Here is a 21349-nt window from a genome sequence, read left to right as displayed (position 1 = left end):
GTGAACCCAACAGGAGAATTCCATTAGCTAGAGACCACAGGAGTCTTAACTTTCAGTGTCCTAGGGGGAGGTCCTGAATGGGCTCTGAAATGCTGGCTGCTAGATATGAAGTGCCCCCTAGTGGAAGATAAGTGGGAGTGCAGGCCAGTATGGGGGTGGCAGCCAGAAAGAGGGTAAGACACAGGTCAGAGCCCAGCGTCCCATGGGAATGGCATGCAACTCCTGCGCTCCCCTCACTGTTCATCGTCAGGCAATGTTTAGCTATGGTACTGGAGCCAGGAGCAGGGCCTCTCCACACAGACATCCTCGCTGATCACACACACTGATCACTTCCATCTCCAACACTCACTGACCACCAAGCTAAGGCTTCTTGTCCCCAAGTTCTGCCTGCCCCGCTTGTTTTAGCTGCACCTCTGCTGCCCTCCAGTGGTCACCATCATTCCTTGTTGCTTTCGTGGTGCTTCCCAGCCTTCATCTGGAAGGACACCCAAAGCCGTGGAGAATGACTATCCCATTGGACGGAGCCTGGGCTTGCTGGTGGTCCTTGTTTTCAGTTCGGTGGTCTCTAGAGAGTGAGACAGACGACAGGGGTGTGTGTGTGTGGGGGGGGTTGCTCTCCTGTTGTCCCTGCAGGTGAGGGCCATCTTCCAGCCACTCCATCCTGTTTGGATGAGGGAAGATCTTGGCCTGCTCTCTATTGCTGACGCCTACCTCTGCTTTCAGTGAGCCACATACCCCATCCCCACCCTCAGATCCTCAGAGGAAGCTGCAGGGTGCCCAGGCTATGGGGTACCCTGTAACCAAGCAGCGGGGTAGCCAGAGTTGTTTACCACCTCTCCCTGTGCCAGCCACCTTCTCCCCCAGCGGCTGCTGCTATTTGTCACTAGAGAAGTGAGCATTCCTGGTGACTCACCAGGCACTGTGTCCCAGACAAGGACGTGGGGGCCCCCAGTACTTGGCCCAGTGCAGCCTAGCTGGGAGTTCTGAAGAGACCTCCTAGGATACCACTTCCCACTGGCCCCTGCTGCACAGCCACCCTCCCAGCCCCCATCGTCTGGATTCTCAGATGGAAGAATGCTAGAGACATCTCAAAGTTGAGGTGCTGGAAGAATGTGGAACACTCTGATGGGGATGTGTCATGTCAGGAAGTGGAAACTGAGGCAGAAATGGCCTCTGACCTCTATGGAAAAGTCACCATCTATCACATTGAGAAACCCCACCGCTCTTGGCCCTGCCTCCCGCCTCTCACACTGTCACTCCCACATGTTGTGCTCTTTTAAGCATCAGTGCTACTTTTCTTCCAGACAACTTAACCTGGGTGCGATAATTAGCAAGACTGGGAAGGGGTGCAGTCTGGGGGGGGGGGCTGACACCTCCCTTAACTGGACTTCTAGAACCAGTTCCAAGACTTGGGGAGTCAGTGTCTGCCGTGTTCTTTTTCCATAACCAAAAGTCCCCGACTCCTCTCCCCGCTTAGAAAAAGCAGTAGGACCAGAGCCGCCCTTGCCCACAGCCTGCCCTCTGGCACCCTCAGATGCAGTCTCCCTGCCCAATCTAGCTAGCCATTTTGATCTTGATAAACCTTTCTCGGCAGTATATATATTTCCAAAAGCCCCAGATGTGGTTCCCCCATCCCTAGGTTGCTGAGGGATAGGATGAAATCTGAGAGGCAGCGATGGAGCAAGGGAGAGACACACCCCACCCCCTTCAGCCAGAGCAACCCGTAGACCCAGAACCAGGCCCTGCTTGTGCCTCTCGTCTGCTTTGCTGACTGAGTGCTGTGTAGACATGGAGTCCGGTTCTTGCCAACACCTTTTGCCTCCTCCCAGGTCATATACTACTCAGAAATGCACACCTCTTGCCTCCTCCCAGGTCATATACTACTCAGAAATGCACACCTCTTGCCTCCTCCCAGGTCATATACTACTCAGAAATGCACACCTTGCCTCCTCCCAGGTTATATACTACTCAGAAATGCATACCTCTTGCCTCCTCCCAGGTCATATACTACTCAGAAATGCACATCTCTTGCCTCCTCCCAGGTCATATACTACTCAGAAATACACACCTCTTGCCTCCTCCCAGGTTATATACTACTCAGAAATGCACACCTCTTGCCTCCTCCCAGGTCATATACTACTCAGAAATTCACACCTTGCCTCCTCCCAGGTCATATACTACTCAGAAATTCACACCTTGCCTCCTCCCAGGTTATATACTACTCAGAAATGCACACCTTGCCTCCTCCCAGGTCATATACTACTCAGAAATGCACACCTCTTGCCTCCTCCCAGGTCATATACTACTCAGAAATGCACACCTCTTGCCTCCTCCCAGGTCATATACTACTCAGAAATGCACACCTTGCCTCCTCCCAGGTCATATACTACTCAGAAATGCACACCTTGCCTCCTCCCAGGTTATATACTACTCAGAAATGCACACCTCTTGCCTCCTCCCAGGTCATATACTACTCAGAAATGCACACCTTGCCTCCTCCCAGGTTATATACTACTCAGAAATGCACACCTCTTGCCTCCTCCCAGGTCATATACTACTCAGAAATGCACACCTCTTGCCTCCTCCCAGGTTATATACTACTCAGAAATGCACACCTCTTGCCTCCTCCCAGGTCATATACTACTCAGAAATTCACACCTTGCCTCCTCCCAGGTTATATACTACTCAGAAATTCACACCTTGCCTCCTCCCAGGTCATATACTACTCAGAAATGCACACCTTGCCTCCTCCCAGGTTATATACTACTCAGAAATGCACACCTTGCCTCCTCCCAGGTCATATACTACTCAGAAATGCACACCTCTTGCCTCCTCCCAGGTCATATACTACTCAGAAATGCACACCTCTTGCCTCCTCCCAGGTCATATACTACTCAGAAATGCACACCTTGCCTCCTCCCAGGTTATATACTACTCAGAAATGCACACCTCTTGCCTCCTCCCAGGTCATATACTACTCAGAAATGCACACCTCTTGCCTCCTCCCAGGTTATATACTACTCAGAAATGCACACCTCTTGCCTCCTCCCAGGTCATATACTACTCAGAAATTCACACCTTGCCTCCTCCCAGGTTATATACTACTCAGAAATTCACACCTTGCCTCCTCCCAGGTCATATACTACTCAGAAATTCACACCTTGCCTCCTCCCAGGTTATATACTACTCAGAAATGCACACCTTGCCTCCTCCCAGGTCATATACTACTCAGAAATGCACACCTCTTGCCTCCTCCCAGGTCATATACTACTCAGAAATGCACACCTCTTGCCTCCTCCCAGGTCATATACTACTCAGAAATGCACACCTTGCCTCCTCCCAGGTCATATACTACTCAGAAATGCACACCTTGCCTCCTCCCAGGTTATATACTACTCAGAAATGCACACCTCTTGCCTCCTCCCAGGTCATATACTACTCAGAAATGCACACCTTGCCTCCTCCCAGGTTATATACTACTCAGAAATGCACACCTCTTGCCTCCTCCCAGGTCATATACTACTCAGAAATGCACACCTCTTGCCTCCTCCCAGGTTATATACTACTCAGAAATGCACACCTCTTGCCTCCCCCCAGGTCATATACTACTCAGAAATTCACACCTTGCCTCCTCCCAGGTTATATACTACTCAGAAATGCACGCCTCTTGCCTCCTCCCAGGTCATATACTACTCAGAAATGCACACCTCTTGCCTCCTCCCAGGTCATATACTACTCAGAAATGCACAAGATCTTTGGAGACCTGACCCAGCAGCTTGAGCAGCCAGGCCACTCAGATGAGCAGCGAGAGCGGGAAAATGAGACCAAACTAAGTGAACTCCGAGCCCTCTCCATTGTGGCGGATGACTGAGCCTGTCCCTCAGGAGCCCTTAGATTCTTTGGGACACGGATGACATCTCTATAGGCTTTGCTCCTAGCAGACATGGATTCATGGACCTCCCAATGGCCAGGCAGTTGGAGACACTATTCTACCCTGCCAGTTGTCTGACTTAAATGTCTCCATTTCCTTGAGCCTGATACAAGGAGCCTCACTGGCTATGGTTTCCCTGTGTCCAGTGCTGATAAGCAATGTAGAAAAACCCTGGGGCCCTTTTTACTTCCAGAACCGTCCAGGATGTGCTATAGTGTCTGGCCAGTGGGAGCCTTTGGACGGGCCTGTGCTTCCTGTGAAACTTGAGGCCTTAGCTGTCTACCTCCAGAGGACCTACTCTAGGGAAGCCACCGTCCCCTCAGGACTCTTTAGATTGTTTGTTGGGTGCGGCCCAGTGCCCTGGGCAGCAGACTCTGGTCTCTCAGCCTCTGTGGGCCCTTTATGCCGACACAAGGAAAGCTGGTCCCCTACAGGTCCAGCATGGGGACAAACCCCAGGTGTTTAGCTTGCCCTTCCTTGAACTGGGACTTTGTCTCTAGCTGTTCACTAGAAAATGTTACATGTTGAACGGCAGCCCTCAAAGCAAGGCTTCTGTCTCACCTGTATTACTGGAATTTTATTTTCACTTGTTATTGGAATTTTATTTTCAAGTAAAGTTTTCCAGTAAAACAATAGTGTACTTTAACTGACACCAAGAGGGAGCTGCCACAGCCCCGCCCCACCACACCACGCCACCTTGACAAGAGGGCCCTCACTCAGTCACAACCTGTGGCACTCACTGCCTGCCCGCCTTCTAGAGAGAACTGAGGACTGGCCACCAGGGAGGTCCAGGCAGCTTGAGAGAGGAGGAGAGCTACAAAGACTCACACTTGGTTTGTTTTTTCACTTTGGTTTATTTAAAAAACAAAAAGAAAAAAAATACCAACAAACAACTTTATATACAAAGTCAAACTGAAACCGTGGATTATGGAAAGAGGCAAGAATTATGGGCGATGGAAAAGGGCTGGGCCAGGGCCAATACCACGTTCTGAACATAAGAGCTAGAGAGAGAAGTGCTGGTTCTTCTGGCAAGGTGGGGCAGCTGGGACACAGTGTTCTACTGGCAACCTTGACCCAACCCCAAGTGCTTCCTCGAATGGGCTCTGTCACCTAACAGACCCAGGAGCCTGCGGGACTCGTGCCACCCAGAGGACGGACATTCTTGGCTGCATCGACTCTGCCCATTCCTCCCATTTATTGGCATTAGACCTTGTTCTGGGCTCGAGAAGCCTTTCCTCCCGTCTTGCTCTAAAATGGACGAGGACAGGAGACAGCACAAGACTACAAGGGCCCTGGGAGAAATTCCGAGATTGAGGGCAAAAATGACATTCTAGGGGTGCAAAAGATGTTGTATTTAGTTGTAGCTGGAACTGGGGTTCCTTACACATCCATCCACATAGCACAAACCCCATACTGACAGTCTCATGTCCCCTGCAGAGGCTGAGCACAGAACTCAAGCCACCCTGCTGTGGCTCCCGGGCCCTGCTCCAACTGCTGTCTGGTACCAAAAGGGCTCTAATGTCATCAGGCTCCATCACACACCTCACTAGACAGCCACTCAGTTGCTGGGCGTTGGCTCCTCTTTCTCCACCCAGCTGTCAGCCTGTGTGAGCACATGTAGCAGTGGTGAGAACAAGGCTTCCCCCATGTCCTGCCACCAGAGTCCAGAGCACTGGGGCAGCTAAGCCTCCAAAGAGCCCAGTGCGTGGAGGGCCAGCCAGCAAGCAAAGGCTGGCCATCAGTCTCCCAGGCCTCTCCACACGGGCTAGCTCCACTCCGGTCCCGTGGCTTCACCAAAGGAATTGTGGCCACCCTTTAGCCATCCTACCTTTTCGACAATCCGCTGCATCTCAAGGTGCAGTGGGGTCAGGCGCCTGCGGAAGTCCTGCATCTGACGCTGGAGCTGGCTCTTCTGCCGTTCCGCTGTCCGGGCTGTCTCCTCCGCCTCGGCCAGCCGGGCCCGCAGCTCCTGCATCTCTGCTGCCAGTGTCTTATTCGTCACTTCAGTGGCTGAGAAACGGTTATGGCTCTCCTCTGAAAGGTAGGTGACGACATGGCATGAAGACTCTGGTCAGTCAGCTGGAGCATTGGGACAGAAGCCCGAGGCCTGAAGAGTGGTGTCCCCTTAGTGGCTGTGACATCACACTCACCCAGCTTCAGTTCCAGTGTGTGAATCTTGTTCTCCAGGTACAGGCGGCCACTGTCTTGCTGTTCCGCACGCTGTAACAGGCTTCCCACATTGATGAGGCTACCATTGTGGGGCACCAGGCCTTTGTGCTCTGTGGGGGCAGCACCTGGCTTCATGTTTTTTCCTGAAGGAGGCAGGAGATCCAGGTTTCCTAGAGAAGACGTGCATGATCTCAGGAGAGTGCCCACCATGGTCCATTCCCTGCCGCTGGCCCACCACAAAGCACAAGACATACCAAAGAGCACGTCTTCAGGAAGGCCGCCATCCAGCACCTCAGCACGGCTGTACTGAAGGCTCCGGTACTGACAGAGGTTCTGGGCCACCACTCTACTAACCAGCTGTTTGGCCTACAGAAAACACAGCAGGACACCTACTGGCCACACGCCTGCCTCGAGGAGACCAGAAGCCTGTGAGAGCTCTGGAAAGGCCCTTCAGAAGGACAGGCGAGACACAAGAGAAACTACCTGCTCTGCACTGAGCCGGATCCCCAGTGTGAGAAGGACCCTCTCCAGGTCTCGCCTGTGCAAGTAGCCACACCAGTTGGCATCAAAAAACACAAAAGCCAGAAGGCAGTCCAGGGGGAGCACAGCAGAGGGATCCAGCTCCTTAGGCTACAAAGAAAGAAACAGGCTTTACAAACAGTTCTCAAGGCTAAAGGGCACAGTACACACAGCCAGGTGGTGGTGGTGGGGAAAGGGCAGCAGGTGGACCTCCTAAGTGGACGCCCGGAGCTGGGGCAGCCGGCTTCTGTGGACACATGCCCAGAGCACGGTGTGTCCCCTGATGAGATCTTTCTCTCATCCACCCTGACAGGGGAAGTGGAGTGCTCTCCATGGGTCAAGAACCACAGTTGGTCTCTCGTCTAGGGAAGAGGTCATTGGTAGGCAACCCTCACCCAGGAAGGGCCAAGCTTCCCACCACCAGGTACAGGAGACAATGTCTCACCATGTCCTGAAGAGAAGAATATTCCATCTCCGACTGGTTTGAGGCAACAGAACGAACCTCCGTTTCCTCTAGCTTTGCTCCTGCTATAGAAACCCCAAGCTCAGCATATCGTGGGAGTGATGGTCTACACCCCTAAGACAGTGGTTCTCAGCCTGCAGTTTGTAAACCTGCTGGGGCTCAGACAACTGTTTCACAGGGACTGCATGTTAGCTATCCTGCTAGCAGATGCTTGCATCTCAGTTCATAACAGTAGCAAAATTACAGTAATGAAATAGCAACAAACGTAATTTTAGGGAATGGGGAGGGTCACCGCAACATGAGGAGCTAATTAAAGGACTCAGTATTAGGAAAGTTGAGAACAACTGTCTAAGAGGAAGCTACCACAGCCAGCCGCAGAGAGCCACTACCCCCAGACACACCAAATTCCTCCTCTCCATCATCCCTCAGAAGCAGCAGGTCTGCATCCAAGGCCATCTCACAGAGGTCCTCAGCTGCCTCACCCCGGGCCTTCTCCTCCTCTTCTCCCCCTGAAGAGGGCTGTTTGGACAGAAGTCCGTCCTCCTTCTAGAGAAGCAGAGCAAGGTGGTGAGGAGGAGCAGGACTCATAATGCTAACAGTTGCAAACACTCAAGTATCAGTCGGGCACCCAGTGCTGGACACTGGTGGCCACTGTGTCCCACCATGTGCTCATGGGTTAACCACACCAGGATTCAGGTCAGCACATGCAGACGCCTGAGGTATTTCTCAGGAGCAGTCTTAGCTGTGCACATAACTAAGCAATTACACGTACGTGACATATTTGGTCAACAAGCCAAGTTACAATGTAGAAATGGCTAAAAGACAGTTTGTCCACCTAACTATCAGGTAGTCCTAACTCCTGAGGGTTCTGACGGGCATTTCTATGCTGCCATGGCTTATCAGACACACCTCCCTCCCTCTCTGGGGTCACTTCCCTCACCCTGGACATACCAGCTGCATAGCCACATGCAGAGATTCATGTTCCTGGGCTTCAGCCCATCCTCAAAGACTGAGAAACATAAAGAAGCAATGCAACTAGACATGCAAAGTGCCTAGAATGGAGCCTGACACACAAGGGGCTGGAAGCCTACTAATTAATAAGACAATGTGGGCCTTGGTCCAGCCCAGGGCTGAGAGTAGTACTCACCAGTGGGCTGTCTGCCTCGCCAGCTGTGCCCTCATTCTGTACCTCATCCTTGGACACCTTCTCTGCCTCCTCTCTGACAGCCTCCTCCTCTTTGACCGCCTCCTCCTTGGCTGCCTCCTCCTTCTCAGGTTCAGGAGGAGACACAACTTTTTCTGGAAGGCTCAGCAGCATCTTATAAATTCTATAGCCGAAATCCCTCTGTAGCATCTCTACAAACAGCTCAGCCAGCACTACCACCTGTTAGAAAACCGCGGGGACCGTGGCATCAGGGAAGGACATCAGGGAAGGACAAGTATGCTACACTACCCCTTCGTCATTCTCGTGAGCTCCCTCCTGCACTTGCCTCAAAAGAGATCCTTTCTTTTGGCCTCCGGTCCTCCACAATTCCATAGAGAGACAGGTTGACACAGCCAGGTCGTGCTATCACAGCAGGTTCTAGAGGAGGCGGAGGGGCCTCTGGGAGATCAGTGTCCACATCTTGCTGTGTGGTGGCCTCCGTTGTCTCTGTGTTCTGTTTAGAAGTGTCTGCTTGCTCTGACCCATCAGGAGCCTGTTCGGTAGCCTCGGCTTCCTATGACAATAGCTCAGGTGTGACCCTCTGGGCCCTGGGATCAGGGCACATACTTTTGAGACAGGGGCTCATGTAGCTGAGGCTAACCTCAGATCAACTTTGGACTCTGGGTCTTCCTGCCTCCAACTCCCCAGTCTGTGAGTTACAGGCCTGTGCCACCGTGCCCAGCTTCCCTGCATTGTCACAAGGCCCAGCCTTACCCCTGATGCCTCCTGTGGTTGGGAAGCTGCCTCTGTGGCTTTCTGTTGGCACAGTGCCTCCCACTCCTCCAAAGTGGGCATGATGGTCCACACGTCTGGCAGGTATACCACTACTGTGTGTAATTGCCGGGGTGGCCCCGGCTGCAAGTACTGAAACTCTGCAAAGCGCCACCTGGTCACAGCAAAAGGAAAAGAAAGCCCTCAAGGGTGACATATTTACCGGTGTCGCACTCAAAGACAAGTGCCTCTGTTTGCAGTCAGCACTCCATGCACACGTGCTGCATGCCCAGCCGGGAGCACAGACATAAAGCCACACACCGAAGCCTCAGTGGTTAGGCAACAGGGAGACGCAGTAAGCAGAGAGCACAAAGGAACACTAAGGCATTGAGGAGAGTACTGAGTGTGGCCCTGGGGGGTCAGCCACCATCAATGCTCACAGCCCTGGGCTCTCAGTCACCTAGGAGCAGTTAGGAGTGGGCAGGCATGAGCTGTGGCAGGAGAGAACCTAGAGGGCAGAAGCCAGGCTCCTGACACCCCACAGCGAGCTGGCCACCTGGGGAAGGCCACTCACCATTTGGTGCAGGTGCTCAAGTCAATGCCAGTCTGGGCTTGCGCACAGCGGATGGCTGTGCGCACCAGCACCTGCGGGTCTGCCTGGGGGTCGAGGCCATCCAGGGAAGGAGACCACTCACCCCCAACCAGCACTGCCTCTTCTTCTTTCCGGCCCAGCAAAAACTGCAGAGAGATTGGGAATAACGAAAAATAGCCTGCGTCTCCCACAGTGAGGCAAGGCTGCTGCCCAGCAAGAAGTAGGTAAGGCCACCACCACATAGGGCTCTAGGGCCGTTCACTCAAACCAGCCACCTGACTCCTCTTCAGAGGAAGCAGCTCTATACTGTCCTCCTGTATAAAGTTAGGGCCTTCAGCTCTGAAACGCCGAGCTCCTATGTTAATGCACAGAAGCCTAGCTGGTGAAAATGTGGCAGATTGACCAGCCAGCACGTCGCCTCCATAAGCCACTGCTTACCTTTAGCTGCTTCAGAGGATGCTCTGGTGTCTCCCTGGGCTCAGCCATGTCATCCACAAACAGCATGCAGCAGCGATAGAACTCCTCCAGGCCCGGGGAGGAGAGCAGCAGCACCTGTGGAGAGGACACGGTGCTCAGCCACATTCTGTCCTAGTAAGGTGACAAGTCACAAGAGCCCAGTCAACTGACCTTGGAACTGTAAGTGGGGTCACTGTCTTCAGGGCTGGGCTCAGCACCAGTGTCTGGAGCTGCCTCCTTCTCTGAAGAAACCTGGATCCGACTCGGGTGGTGGAGGGAAAAGGGCTGGCCCAGAGGGAAGGCTGACAGCCAGCTCAAGTGAACGGAAAGAAAATCTGAGGGGACCAACAGGCTGCGGTAACGTCGCTGCAGTTCTAGGAAGTCACAGGTGGGACTGTAGGAAGACAGCAAGAGGATCCACTGAGCAAACACTCAGCATTAAAGGAGGGGCGGGAGAGACAGCTCAGAGCTCAGGAGCACTTGCTGCCGGGACAGAGGAGCTAGGCATAGATAGTTCTCAGAGCCTGTGGCGGCTCACGGTTATCTGCAACTCCAGCCCTAGAGGATCTGACACCCTCTTCTGACCTCTGTGAGTGCCAAGCATACATGTGGTACACTTACATATATACAAGTAGGCAAAAGACTTATACACATTGACTTTTAAAAAAAAGTTTTGTGTTTGATTTTTTTTTTTAACAGATCTGCAGGGCCAGCAGAACGGCTTATAGTGAGTAAAGGTATTTGCTGTGTACGCCTATTCATCCCCAAAGCCCATGCAAACTTAGAAAGGAAGAATTGACTTTAGAGTTCTCTGATTCACATACCTGCACTGACAGGTACCTGTGCTACCTCTCACCACCACCACCAAATACACTGACACACGGAATGAATGGATTAATGAATGAATGAACTAATAAGCAAAACAGCAAAAGACTACAACAGCATTTTATTCAGCTTGAGAAATAAAGACTCTAATGAGGGATCTCCCAAGGGGTAAGGATGGATCCTGTGTGACCATTTGATTTATAAATCCCCTTAACAAAGAAAGCCAAACTGGGAAAGAAAGAAGAAATCACAATACATGATACAGCAATAGTCATGGCCTTTTTTTTTAAGGTTTACTTTAATTATGTATATCTGTGTATGGGCACAGACATGTGTGTGAAGGTTTCCAGAGGCCAGAGGCATCAGATTCCTCTGGGGCTGGAGGTCAATCATAGGCAATTGTTAGCTGCTTCAGGTAGGTGCTGGAACTACACCCATGTTCTCTAGAAGAGCAGTGTAAACCCCTAATCACTGAGCCATCTCTCAAGCCCCAGAAATGGACTAGTCAGTAACAAAAAACCTCAGGTACCTCACATGACAAGTCCTTCCCAGAAACATAAACACATGTGACATGTGCCTAGGAAAAGGATCCTGTCAGCCGAACTCAGTCCCTGGAACCAACATGGAGCCAGAAGAGAACCAACTCCCCGAAGTTCCCCCTGCCCTCACACGGCAGCCCCCACACAGGAGCACATTCTCATGAAAAATAATAAATGGAAACCCTTCATAGAGTGTCGGACTCACTGCCCATTAGAAATGGACGTCAGAACAGCACTGTTCCAGCAGAACTACACTGAAAAGGCACATGAAGGCACAGGGTTAATCCCAGCAGTCGGAGGCAGAAGCAGGTGGATCTCTCAGTTCAAGACCAGCCTGGTCTCCAGTGTGAGCCCCAGGACAGCCAGGGCTACACAGAGAAACCCTGTCTAGAAAAACAAAATCAAAAGAAAAGTGTATAAAAAGTGTTGGCAAAGGGAGAGGAAACAAGGACTTTGTGCCCTGCACCATGGTGACTGTGTAAGTGGACACAGCCTCTGAAGAGAACTAGAAATAGCTATCAAAATTAGAAAGCAGGCCCGGTGTGGTGGACTTGCCTTCACCTTTAACCCAACACTGAAAAAGAAAAACTGCTGGCCTCCACACATGCACCCAAACACACATGTGAATCCACACGCATGAACAAAATGTACATGCATACACACTGAATAAGACTTACTAATATGCATTAGCCCAGAACCTACTCAAAAATACACCAAACCATGTATGGCAGGTTCCCACAGATTGGTCAGTTAAGAGAGGCCACCAGACTACACACATTCTCATGCGTCCAAATGGCCCTTATCTCATTTACCCTAGAAACCTTTGTGCAAGTCTACAGCACTTCCCAGCCTCCACTTACCTGTCCACAGTATAGGGAGTGAGATGAACTCGGTAAGGAGGCAGGTCATGTCTAGGTTTCTTAGCACCCCAAGGCTCTCCGCCAGCCCGCTGTTTGCGTTTCTTCGAGTCATAGTCATCGCTGGAGTTGACCCATCACCAGAAATAAGAAGCCATATTGTTACACATGGATTCAGTATATAAAGAACTAGAAAACACCAGAGTCTTCAACATTAAGAAATGAATACAGGGCCGGCAGTGGTGGCACACGCCTTTAATCCCAACACTCTGGGAGGCAGAGGCAGGCGGATTTCTGAGTTCGAGGCCAGCCTGGTCTACAGAGTGAGTTCCAGGATAGCCAGGGCTACACAGAGAAACCCTGTCTCGGAAAAAAAAACAAACCCAAAAAAACAAAAAACAAAAAAAGAAAGAAAGGAAGAAAGGAAGGAAGGAAGGAAGGAAGGAAGGAAGGAAGGAAGGAAGGAAGGACGGAAGGAAGGAAGGAAGGAAGGAAGGAAAGGAAGGAAGGAAGGAAAGAAAGAAAGAAAGAAAGAAAGAAAGAAAGAAAGAAAGAAAGAAAGAAAGAAAGAAAGAAAGAAAGAAATGGATACAGGGGCACAGGGGCTAGAGAGATGGCTCAGTGGTTAGGAGCACTGGCTGCTCTTCCAGAGGTACTGAGTTCAATTCCCAGCAACCTCCTGGTAGCTCATAACCATCTATAATATTATCTGATGCCCCTCTTCTGGCACACAGGTATACATACAGATAGAGCACTCATATACATAAATAAATCTTAAAAAAAAAAAGAAAGAAATATGGGTAGCACAGTGGTAGAACACTTGTTTACCTTATGGGAGGCCCTGGGTTCAAGTCCAGAAACACAAACAAATACAAAAAGCAGCCATGCTAGCAAATGTGTGACAGATTATTCAAGACATTAAGATAGTAAGCTAACTCTAATAATTTAATAATATGAGGGCTGGAGAGATGGCTCAGAGGTTAAAAGCACTGGCTACTCTTCCAGAGGTCCTGAGTTCAGTTCCCAGCAACCTCTTCTGGTATGTCTGAAGACAGCTACAGTGTACTCATATACATAAAATAAATGATTCTAAAAAGTGAATATATTTTTTTCAAGGTACAGCATATATACAAAAGGCTAAGAACAGCTTATAAGAAAGAACAGCTTTAAGAGACTGCAAGATGAGCCAGCGAGACGGCTCAGCAGATAAAGGCGCTTGCCAAGGAGCTTAGTGACCTCAGTTTGATCCCAGAACCCCCATGCTGGGAGGAAAGACCTAATCTCTGCAAGTCATCTGATCTCCACACATACACATGCAACAATAAATAAATGTAATTTTTTTTAATTTAAGTAGCACGGCTAGAGACGGCTCCAGAGCCTCTCCCTGCTGAGCACCCTGCAGGCTTCGTGTTGAGATTCTATGTTTATGCATGTGCACAAGCACACCACAACACACATGTGGAAAGTGGTTTCTCCTTCACTTATTGGGTCCCAGGGATCAAACTCAGGTCATCAGGTTTAGTGACAGGTGCATTTCCCTGCTGAGCCATCTCTCCAGCCCATGTTTTAGAATTTTTGAGACAGTCTTCTACTCTGTAGCCCAGGCTGGTCTCAAATTCACCATGTAGCCCAGGCTAGCCTTGAACTCATGGCCATCAATCCTGTAGCCTCTGCTCCCAAGTATTGGGATTAAAGACATACACCACCAATCCTGACTTAAAATAATTTTTATTTTATTTTGGTTTTCTCAACACAGGGTTTCTATGTGTATCCTTGACTGTCCTGGAACTTACTTTGTAGACCAGGCTAACTTCAAACTCACAGAGACCCACCTGTTTCTGCCTCCTAAATGCTGAAATTAAAGGCGTGTGCCCTGTAATCCCAGAACTCTGGGAGGCAGAGGCAGGCAGATTTCTGAGTTCGAGGCCAGCCTGGTCTACAGAGTGAGTTCCAGGACAGCCAGGGCTATACAGAGAAACCCTGTCTCAAAAAAACCAATCCAAAAAACAAAAAAACAAAAAACAAAACAAACAAACAAAAAAAGGAGTGTGCCACAGTGCACAACTCAAATTTTTTAAAGAATAAAAATAAATATTTTTAACTGGATAAAAAGGAGGGGAAAAGAAGACAATACCTTTTGCTGCAGTAATTCTACCCTTGAAAAGCTATTCCATGAAATTGGGGTGTGGGGAGCAGTATAAAGCAAAACTACCAAGTCATAGAATGGAGTTCATGCATCCTCACTGACAACTGAATTTAGTGACTGTAATAATGATTTAATCCCTAAGGCCGTCACCAAGATGGTGCTTCAGGAGAGTCCTGGTCTTCAGTAGTGTAGCCGCTGGTAGGCTGAGCTTGCTCCAGTAAATAACACTCGCTCTGGTCATGTAAGCAGCCCTAAATAGCAAACTAAGTAATGCAGTGAGCCAAGCAAAGGACATGAAGGCAGAATTGGGAGAGGAAGCGCTTTTTCTGTGGGGGTGTTCTCCAGTAGGGCCTGTGCTCCGGTGGATGGCCCATACCTGTAGCATTCAGGTAGCATTACTGGAACTCGGTAGGTTAAAACAAAACCAAACAAGACTGTGAAGATAAGCAGGTAATGTTAAGGAGGTGGGAGGAGGGGAGAGGCTGGAGTAGTATGATTGAGATACATATATGCATCATGAGACTGTCAGGGAAAATGTAGAATATTCTTTTTTTTTTAAAAGAGATGGAGTGGGGGGGGGGGGTTGGAGAGATGGCTCAGTAAGAGCACTGTTTGTTCTTCCAGAGGTCCTGAGTTCAATTCCCAGTGACCACATGGTGGTTCACAACCATCTATAATGGAATCTGACACCTTCTGGTGTGTCTGAAGAGAGTGATAGTGTACTCACATGCATTTATTAAATAAATAAATAAATAAATAAATAAATAAATAAATAAATAAGTGTGTGGGGGGGAGAACGTTCAGGGCAGGAGGACAGGAACCCAATAGGGATGTAATCAAAGTGTGCTCAGACACGTGACAGGTATGAGAGAATAAACCTTTAAAGAAGATCATGCTACAGTGTGGGGAAATGTCTAAACAGACACAAATATGTTGAATATCACAGACCATGTACTATTTAGACAGAAACTAGCATTCTCACAGGAAGGTACAACAGGAACGGTTTTCCTGTGCAAAAACCACTTCCCAAACTTTTTTTTAAAGATTTATTTATTATGTATACAGCATTCTGCCTGCATGTATGCCAGAAGAGGGCACCAGATCTCATTAGAGATGGTTGCATGCCACCATGTGGTTGCTGGAAATTGAACTCAGGACCTTTGGAAGCAGTCAGTGCGCTTAATCTCTCCAGCCCCCCACTTCCCAAACTCTTACCTTCAACAATAGGACATCAAAGAAGGCTAGCTTTCAATGTTGCCATTCTGTTAGTCTTTTGTTTTGAGACAAGGTCTTAAGTAGCTTGGGCTGGCCTTACATTCTTCCTAATCACCTGTGACCCACAGAGCTGGCAGGAAACACATTAGTGGTGGGAGCAGAAACCTGGCCTGTCTAAAGACCTCAGCTGCTCACAAGCAGTCCGATGGCAATGTTATTCTGCACCCAGAGCTGGGAGTTTAACACAAAGCTGAGCTAATGGGCGAGCCACCCATGTGGTCAAATCCTTTCTAAACTGGCAAATTTTCCTCAGAGTAATTGATTCCTGATGCCCCTCTTCCTACTCAACATGTTCTCTAAAAGCTGTAACCCTGAAGCACCTTGGCCTAATACACTGCAGGTAGTGCACCAGGGCCTAGCTATCAAATGCAACTGGTGGCCACCACTGGAATTTCAACTGAAAGCAGCGGGTCCACAGTCAATGGTTTCCACCCAGCTAACATAAACCCGCAAGGTTCTTGCTCTGCTCCTGCCCTGGAGGCTTTCATAAGCTCACAGAATGGAGAAGCCCAGGAAGATGCACTAGGCAAGCGTTACAGGAGCAAGCTGTGCATGAGTTTAGGAAAGACGGGAACAGAGGGTTCGGACGTGAAGGGGTAGAGAACAACGCCAGGCTGATCTGCATGGGATCCACAGCAGCCTTTCCCAGAGAACAAGCACTAGCTTCTGCACGGGGCCTGGCTCCGTCACCTCCCCTCGACCGTCCTAAGGTTACGCCATGCTTACTCCAAGTGTTTCCTACTGAACTGCTTCTTGGGTCTTATCAGCATGTGGGAAACAGTGGTTCCCTTTCTGTAGTTATTTCAAAGAAATCACAGCATAAGGGAACTTTACGGTGATCTTACAAAGGTAGAATGCTATGAGATCAAAAATGTATAATCAAGATTCTGACATTTCAATCTAATTCAGTTTCACTTCAAGATTTTTATCAAAAACCCAAAACAAAACAAGTTCAAGGCTACAAGGAGATAAAGGTAGACTAGGAATAAAAAAGAAGGCAGGTAATGATGCTTGTAGAAATCAGGTAATGGCTTGAAGATTCGTTTTCTTTTTCCACTTCCTTTGCATATATTGAATTTTCTATTCTAAGAAGCCAAACGAACACCCTCAAGGACAGTGAGCACGAAGGAGATGTGAAAGTGAGACTCAGTGAGCATGCTCCTGGAAATTCCCCAAATTTGCAGATGATAAAGGACCACAGGATGTTTCAAGTACCTGAATAGACCATGCTTGCCCCCACAGTAAGGCCAAGAACAGTGTTGGCCCAGGAGGAATCCCGATCTACTGAACACATTGTAGCCTCTGTGTTGTAACACTGTTACACAAAGTAGACACAAAGAAGCCATCTTAGGAACTAAAACATTTTGCACCAATCCCTTCTTTGATGTTGCCATTTTCTTGTAACAATTCTTGGTATCTCTGTTAAATACTAGAAACAAAGTGGAAATTATATACTTTTTAACTATCTGGGGCTGAGGAGCTGGCTCAGTGAGAAAAGTTGCTTGCTATAATAAGGATCCCAGCACCATGTCACAGCTGACAGTCTGTGACCTCAGCCGTGGAAGGGGCAGCCTGGAGGATCTCCAGACCTTGCTGACCAGTCAACATAGCCAAAATGGCAAGCTCCAGTGAGACTCAATCTCTGACTAAAGCAAACAAAAACCAGCAGAGTACATCAGAAGACACTTAGCATCAACCTCCTGGCTCTTCACAAACCTTGATACAAATTCATAGCACACACACACACATACACATGCACACACAAAGTATCTCAAAACCAGAAAGCTTAACAAAGAAATGAATGAATAAATGAATGCATAAGCAAGCTAGGTATGATGCCACACACCTGTGAACCCAGCACTTTACTGGGAGGTAGGAGGAGGAGGATCAGGAGTTCAAAGTCAACCTTAGCTACATTCTGAGTTCAAGGCCAGCCTAAGCTAAATAAGACTTGATTCAAAATAAAGTATTTGAGCTGGGCAAGTGCAGCCAAGCACTAGGCAGGAAGGAGAATCTCCAAGAGGGCAGGCTGTGCTACACAGTGAGATGCTGTCTCAAAAGAGCAAAACAACAAAAACTGTCAATGTGACATTTTGAAATATAAACTGTATTATCTCAGCTTTGCAGAGGTAGTGTATAAAGTTACTATATTTGTTAAGTATGTTTCAGTGTGTCTGTCTTTCAAAGAAAAGGGACTAGACTCTGCCCACAGAAAGAGCTATTAGTGTCAACAGGTGTCAAAGGTGGAGCATGGCCCCGGAAGGACGTGTAATGCCTGTTCATCTCTTACCTTCGGCCCTGGTCCAGCCTTCCATGCGGACCCCGAGCAGGAAATCTGTTCAGGTGGCTCAGGTGAAGTGTGTGGGATGTCTGGAAGAGACTCAGAGCTGAAGAAAGGAAATGGCCGGTGACTCAAAAGCCCTAAAACCCCGTCCAGCTTCCTCCTCCTCTTCCTGTGTAGAGAAGTACCCCCTTCTGTTCTAAGAGCATCTATATGAAAGGAACAAGTCCTTTCCTCCAGACTACCCCACAAAGCCACACCCCAACTTGCATGCCACCAGTACTCACGCTTCTGAGGGAAAAGTGGGGGAATTCGGTGAGGCTGAAAGATCAGCTGGGGCTGAGCTCCCAGGATCCCTTGCTTCTGGCCCAGAGCTGCCACATGAAGAAGGGGAGGTGCTGGCGACTTCAGTAAGGGCTAAAGGAAAACAGCAGGCAAGTTCAGGGGATCCCAAGGTTGATACCATAAAAAGACATCTATCCCACCCCTCAACAAAAAGAAGAAGTGTGCCCAGAAGTCAGGCCACAGGTCTTCGTCCTCTCCTTCCCATTGCAGAGGACATGCTAAAGAGGGAAATACCTGGTTGGAGAGCGTCTGCACCTTGACAGCATTCCAGGGTACTGCCTGGCCTGGGTTATATGCAGCCTTCACCAGCACCTTCTCACCCAGCTGGGGTAGTCGGCCCTTCACCACACTGTCAGCACACAAACCAGGAGGCCCCATCAGGAGGCATCCTGAACAAGTTTTCCTGACTGCCCCCAGGAAGACCTTCTCCATCAAAATTTCTCATACCTTGCAGTAAAATAGCAAAGCAATGGCTTTAAAGAGGGGGCCCACCAGCACTGAGACAGAACTGAATGCCACAACCACTCCCAGAAAAAAAAAACTAGCCTCAAGCCTACCTTAGCTGAAAAAAGACTTCTTCATCTACCACCCCAAAGTAGTCATGCAAGCTGGTAACAATGCCAGTGAAGACGCGCTGCTTCTCCCCACTCTGCAAGAGAAGGGTAAGTCAAAAGCAAGACGGAGCAACCTGAACAAAACCATGCTATGCCACTAGGACCTCATGATGTTAGAGGAAAATTCACACAGAAAAAAACACAGTGGGCACGGCCTATCTATGAAGAGGAGAGAAGCTAATTCTTGACGTTCATCCAAAAGATCTCTCTGGAGCCAGATATTCAAGATTCCCCAACCTAAGAGTTGTCTGAGTTCCCCAACACTGGCCTATTACCAGGACAAAACCAAACCAACCTAATAAACATAGCCATTGTAACACAAGAAACAACACACACCAGACATCCAAACATACCAGGGTGGCCCCAAAGGGAAACTCACTAGAAAGGGCACCCAACATACCTGAAGATGCCTGGCATTTTGGGACAAGTCTGTGGCCACAGGAGGAGTAAGCAGACCAGGAGGAGGGCCCAGAAGAGATGTTGAAGCAGCGCCTATGGGGACAGAGAAGCACTCTCCAGGAACTGTACCGACTACTCTAAGCACTAGAAGATAGTCAGAGGATCTTGTAAACCCAGAGGTCTAGGTGGCTCCAACCTGCTACTCAGACATTTAAGGAAACACCCAAGAGCCATATTTTTGGAAACTGAGTCTAGAGCATATCCTGAGTGTAAACCAGTTAGGAGGTAAGCACCTGAGAAGTTCCGTCCCCCTGGAAGTGGGTTGATCCTCTGGCGCTTAAACTGGGACATTTGGAATACTGTCCTTTCAAGGTCTTGGGGGGAAACCTTCAATCAAAAAAAGAAAGAAGTTAACAGCTCGAATGGAAAACTTCCATCTATTACGGGGGTGTGGGGGAATAGAAAATCTTAATGAAGTAAAGCTTTTACAATGAAGAGGTGAGTCCTAAAATGGAGGGATGGAAAGGGTATGAAATAGGTAATTACATTACTCCAGTTTGTTCTCACAATAGCCTAATGGTGGGTATTAGTGACATGCTGATTTATAGACAAGGAAACTGGAGCTTTGAGATCAGGAGACTTGCCCAAGGCCACAAAACCAGGTAGTGACAGAGTGGGACTCACACCCAGGTCTCCCAACAATTTAGCACTCCTTTCACTATGCCACTGACACCCTTAGAAAGGCTGGCGGAGTGAGGGGCTGGAAGAGCTCCGGTGACATTCATTCATTCAAAAACATCCGCCAAAACACTCCACGCAGGGCCGGGGCAAAAAAATAAAGGTGCGAGTAGCGGGTTGGTGATGCGGGCCCTCTCCCCGGAAGCCCGCCAGGCGTCCTTTCGGACCGGCTGGTGGGAAAGGAGCTGTCCAGCCGGCCCTCGCCAAGCGGCCTGCACGCCGATCGATCCCTCCTCCTAGGTCCCGACCCTAGGCTCCGGCCTCCGCAGCCGCCTGCGCAGAGCCTTCCGGGCCGGGCCACCGAGAGGCCACCGTGGGAGGACCACGGCGCGAGGTTTCTCCTCCTCCCGCCCGCCCCCAGGGCCGAGGCCGTTGCCAGGGAGACGGAGCTTGCAGTCCAGAGGGGGCTCGGCTCTTTCCACGACTGGCGCATCTTCGCTGTTCGGACCCCCACGGCCTCGCCACCCGAGGGAGACCGTGAGGCAGAGGCGCAGCGGGAGGCCCCCAACCCACCTGCGGGCCAGGGCCACGACACCAGGGGGACAAAGACACCCGGAACCACCGCAGCTGCTGCTGCCACCACCACCGGAAACGCCTCTCCGGAAGAGCGACCACTGGTCGGAAGCTGCCACTCTCCCGGATATGGTACCTCCCTCTTCTCCATCGACCTCTCCCTTCCCCCACACCAGCCTGCCATCCCGCTCCAACTGTAGAACGGAAGTGCGCCTTCCCAGATCCGATAATGCCTTCGGAAGCTGAGCTCAGTGGTGTCCACTCTCAAGCGTCCCATCAGAAAAGTAGGCTCGAACTATTGGTTCCTGGTCTCAAAATGACTGGAACTAGACCCCTCCCTCCAACGCAAGGAAGCAGCGCCTCTATTGGCTGGAGGAGAAGCATGCCTACTCAAGGTCCATTTCCAGGGGATATTCTGACTAAAGCTGATATTCTGACCACCCACCCCATCCCCCATCCCTATTCCTGCCCTTCTATTGACTGCACCACCAGCAAGGGGTAAGCATATCCGAAATCTGTACCCAAACTCTCAAATATGAAATGTAAATGGCCTTTTGATCTCAATGAAATGGCTTATCCAAAATCTTGCCAGAAATATGGCTATTTTCACAACTATTAACAGTGGCCACCCCCCCTTCTTTAACCTCTGGCCTCCCATCTCCCCACTCCTCCAGCAGCACACCCTTTCCAGTTCACTTAACAGTCACAGCACACATTGAGAACATTTAATGTTACTTTATCCTCCTAACAAGCTTATGAGGTAGGTAAGGTA

The 21349-nt window shown here is 49.7% G+C and overlaps 2 protein-coding genes and 1 long non-coding RNA gene across 65 annotated transcripts in view; 1 reads left to right on the top strand and 2 right to left on the bottom strand.

Annotated features, from left to right (window-relative positions):
- The window catches only part of Bin3 (bridging integrator 3), a 39331-nt gene extending 34767 nt beyond the window's left edge, over window positions 1-4564 (top strand). Inside the window, exons 9-15 of one of the 50 annotated variants that reach the window (XM_052191031.1) lie at window positions 2379-2462; window positions 2504-2632; window positions 2840-2966; window positions 3010-3052; window positions 3217-3343; window positions 3385-3554; window positions 3682-4564. In XM_052191031.1, coding sequence (XP_052046991.1) covers window positions 2379-2462; window positions 2504-2632; window positions 2840-2966; window positions 3010-3052; window positions 3217-3343; window positions 3385-3554; window positions 3682-3871 — 870 coding nt within the window. In that variant the 3' untranslated portion in view covers window positions 3872-4564. Of the gene's footprint in view, window positions 1-1872; window positions 1957-2169; window positions 2211-2294; window positions 2633-2714; window positions 2756-2796; window positions 3053-3093; window positions 3176-3216; window positions 3555-3638 lie in introns of all 50 variants that reach the window. The other 49 variants (XM_052191032.1, XM_052191033.1, XM_052191038.1 and 46 more) reach the window with 49 other exon arrangements.
- On the bottom strand, window positions 1813-3722 carry LOC127691348 (uncharacterized). Of its 11 annotated transcripts, XR_007979244.1 has the most exons (9): window positions 3411-3508; window positions 3243-3328; window positions 3079-3201; window positions 2823-2992; window positions 2659-2781; window positions 2446-2572; window positions 2278-2363; window positions 2196-2236; window positions 2028-2068 (listed from the first exon to the last, which is right to left on the bottom strand). It is a non-coding gene; the product is annotated as an uncharacterized LOC127691348 (long non-coding RNA). The 11 variants fall into 11 exon arrangements; XR_007979248.1 differs by lacking the exons at window positions 2028-2068; window positions 2196-2236; window positions 2278-2363 and adding an exon at window positions 1813-1898 and having other exon boundaries at window positions 2405-2488; window positions 2530-2572; window positions 2700-2781; XR_007979243.1 differs by lacking the exon at window positions 2028-2068 and having other exon boundaries at window positions 2150-2236.
- A 201-nt stretch (window positions 4565-4765) lies between the features above and the next one.
- Window positions 4766-20801, bottom strand: Ccar2 (cell cycle and apoptosis regulator 2). 4 transcript variants are annotated; one of them, XM_052191028.1, is made up of 21 exons: window positions 20578-20801; window positions 19620-19713; window positions 19328-19419; window positions 18871-18962; window positions 18548-18662; window positions 18256-18385; window positions 17978-18074; window positions 12270-12389; window positions 10217-10439; window positions 10028-10141; window positions 9572-9735; window positions 9001-9172; window positions 8573-8800; window positions 8230-8466; window positions 7484-7628; window positions 7065-7144; window positions 6584-6730; window positions 6355-6466; window positions 6082-6270; window positions 5760-5965; window positions 4766-5534 (listed from the first exon to the last, which is right to left on the bottom strand). In XM_052191028.1, exons 2-21 carry the CDS (start codon window positions 19675-19677, stop codon window positions 5490-5492), a joined length of 2766 nt encoding a protein of 921 aa, XP_052046988.1. In that variant the 5' UTR covers window positions 19678-19713; window positions 20578-20801; the 3' UTR covers window positions 4766-5489. The 4 variants fall into 4 exon arrangements, with proteins under 4 accessions (XP_052046988.1, XP_052046990.1, XP_052046986.1 ...); XM_052191030.1 differs by having other exon boundaries at window positions 6082-6243; window positions 7065-7147; window positions 20578-20800; XM_052191026.1 differs by having other exon boundaries at window positions 7065-7147; window positions 20578-20798.
- Between the last annotated feature and the right edge of the window lie 548 nt (window positions 20802-21349).

This window comes from Apodemus sylvaticus, chromosome 8 (assembly GCF_947179515.1).
Source record: "Apodemus sylvaticus chromosome 8, mApoSyl1.1, whole genome shotgun sequence".
NCBI lineage: Eukaryota > Metazoa > Chordata > Mammalia > Rodentia > Muridae > Apodemus > Apodemus sylvaticus.
The sequence above is the reverse complement of the archived record's forward strand: the minus strand, read 5'-3'. Positions and strand labels throughout refer to the sequence as shown.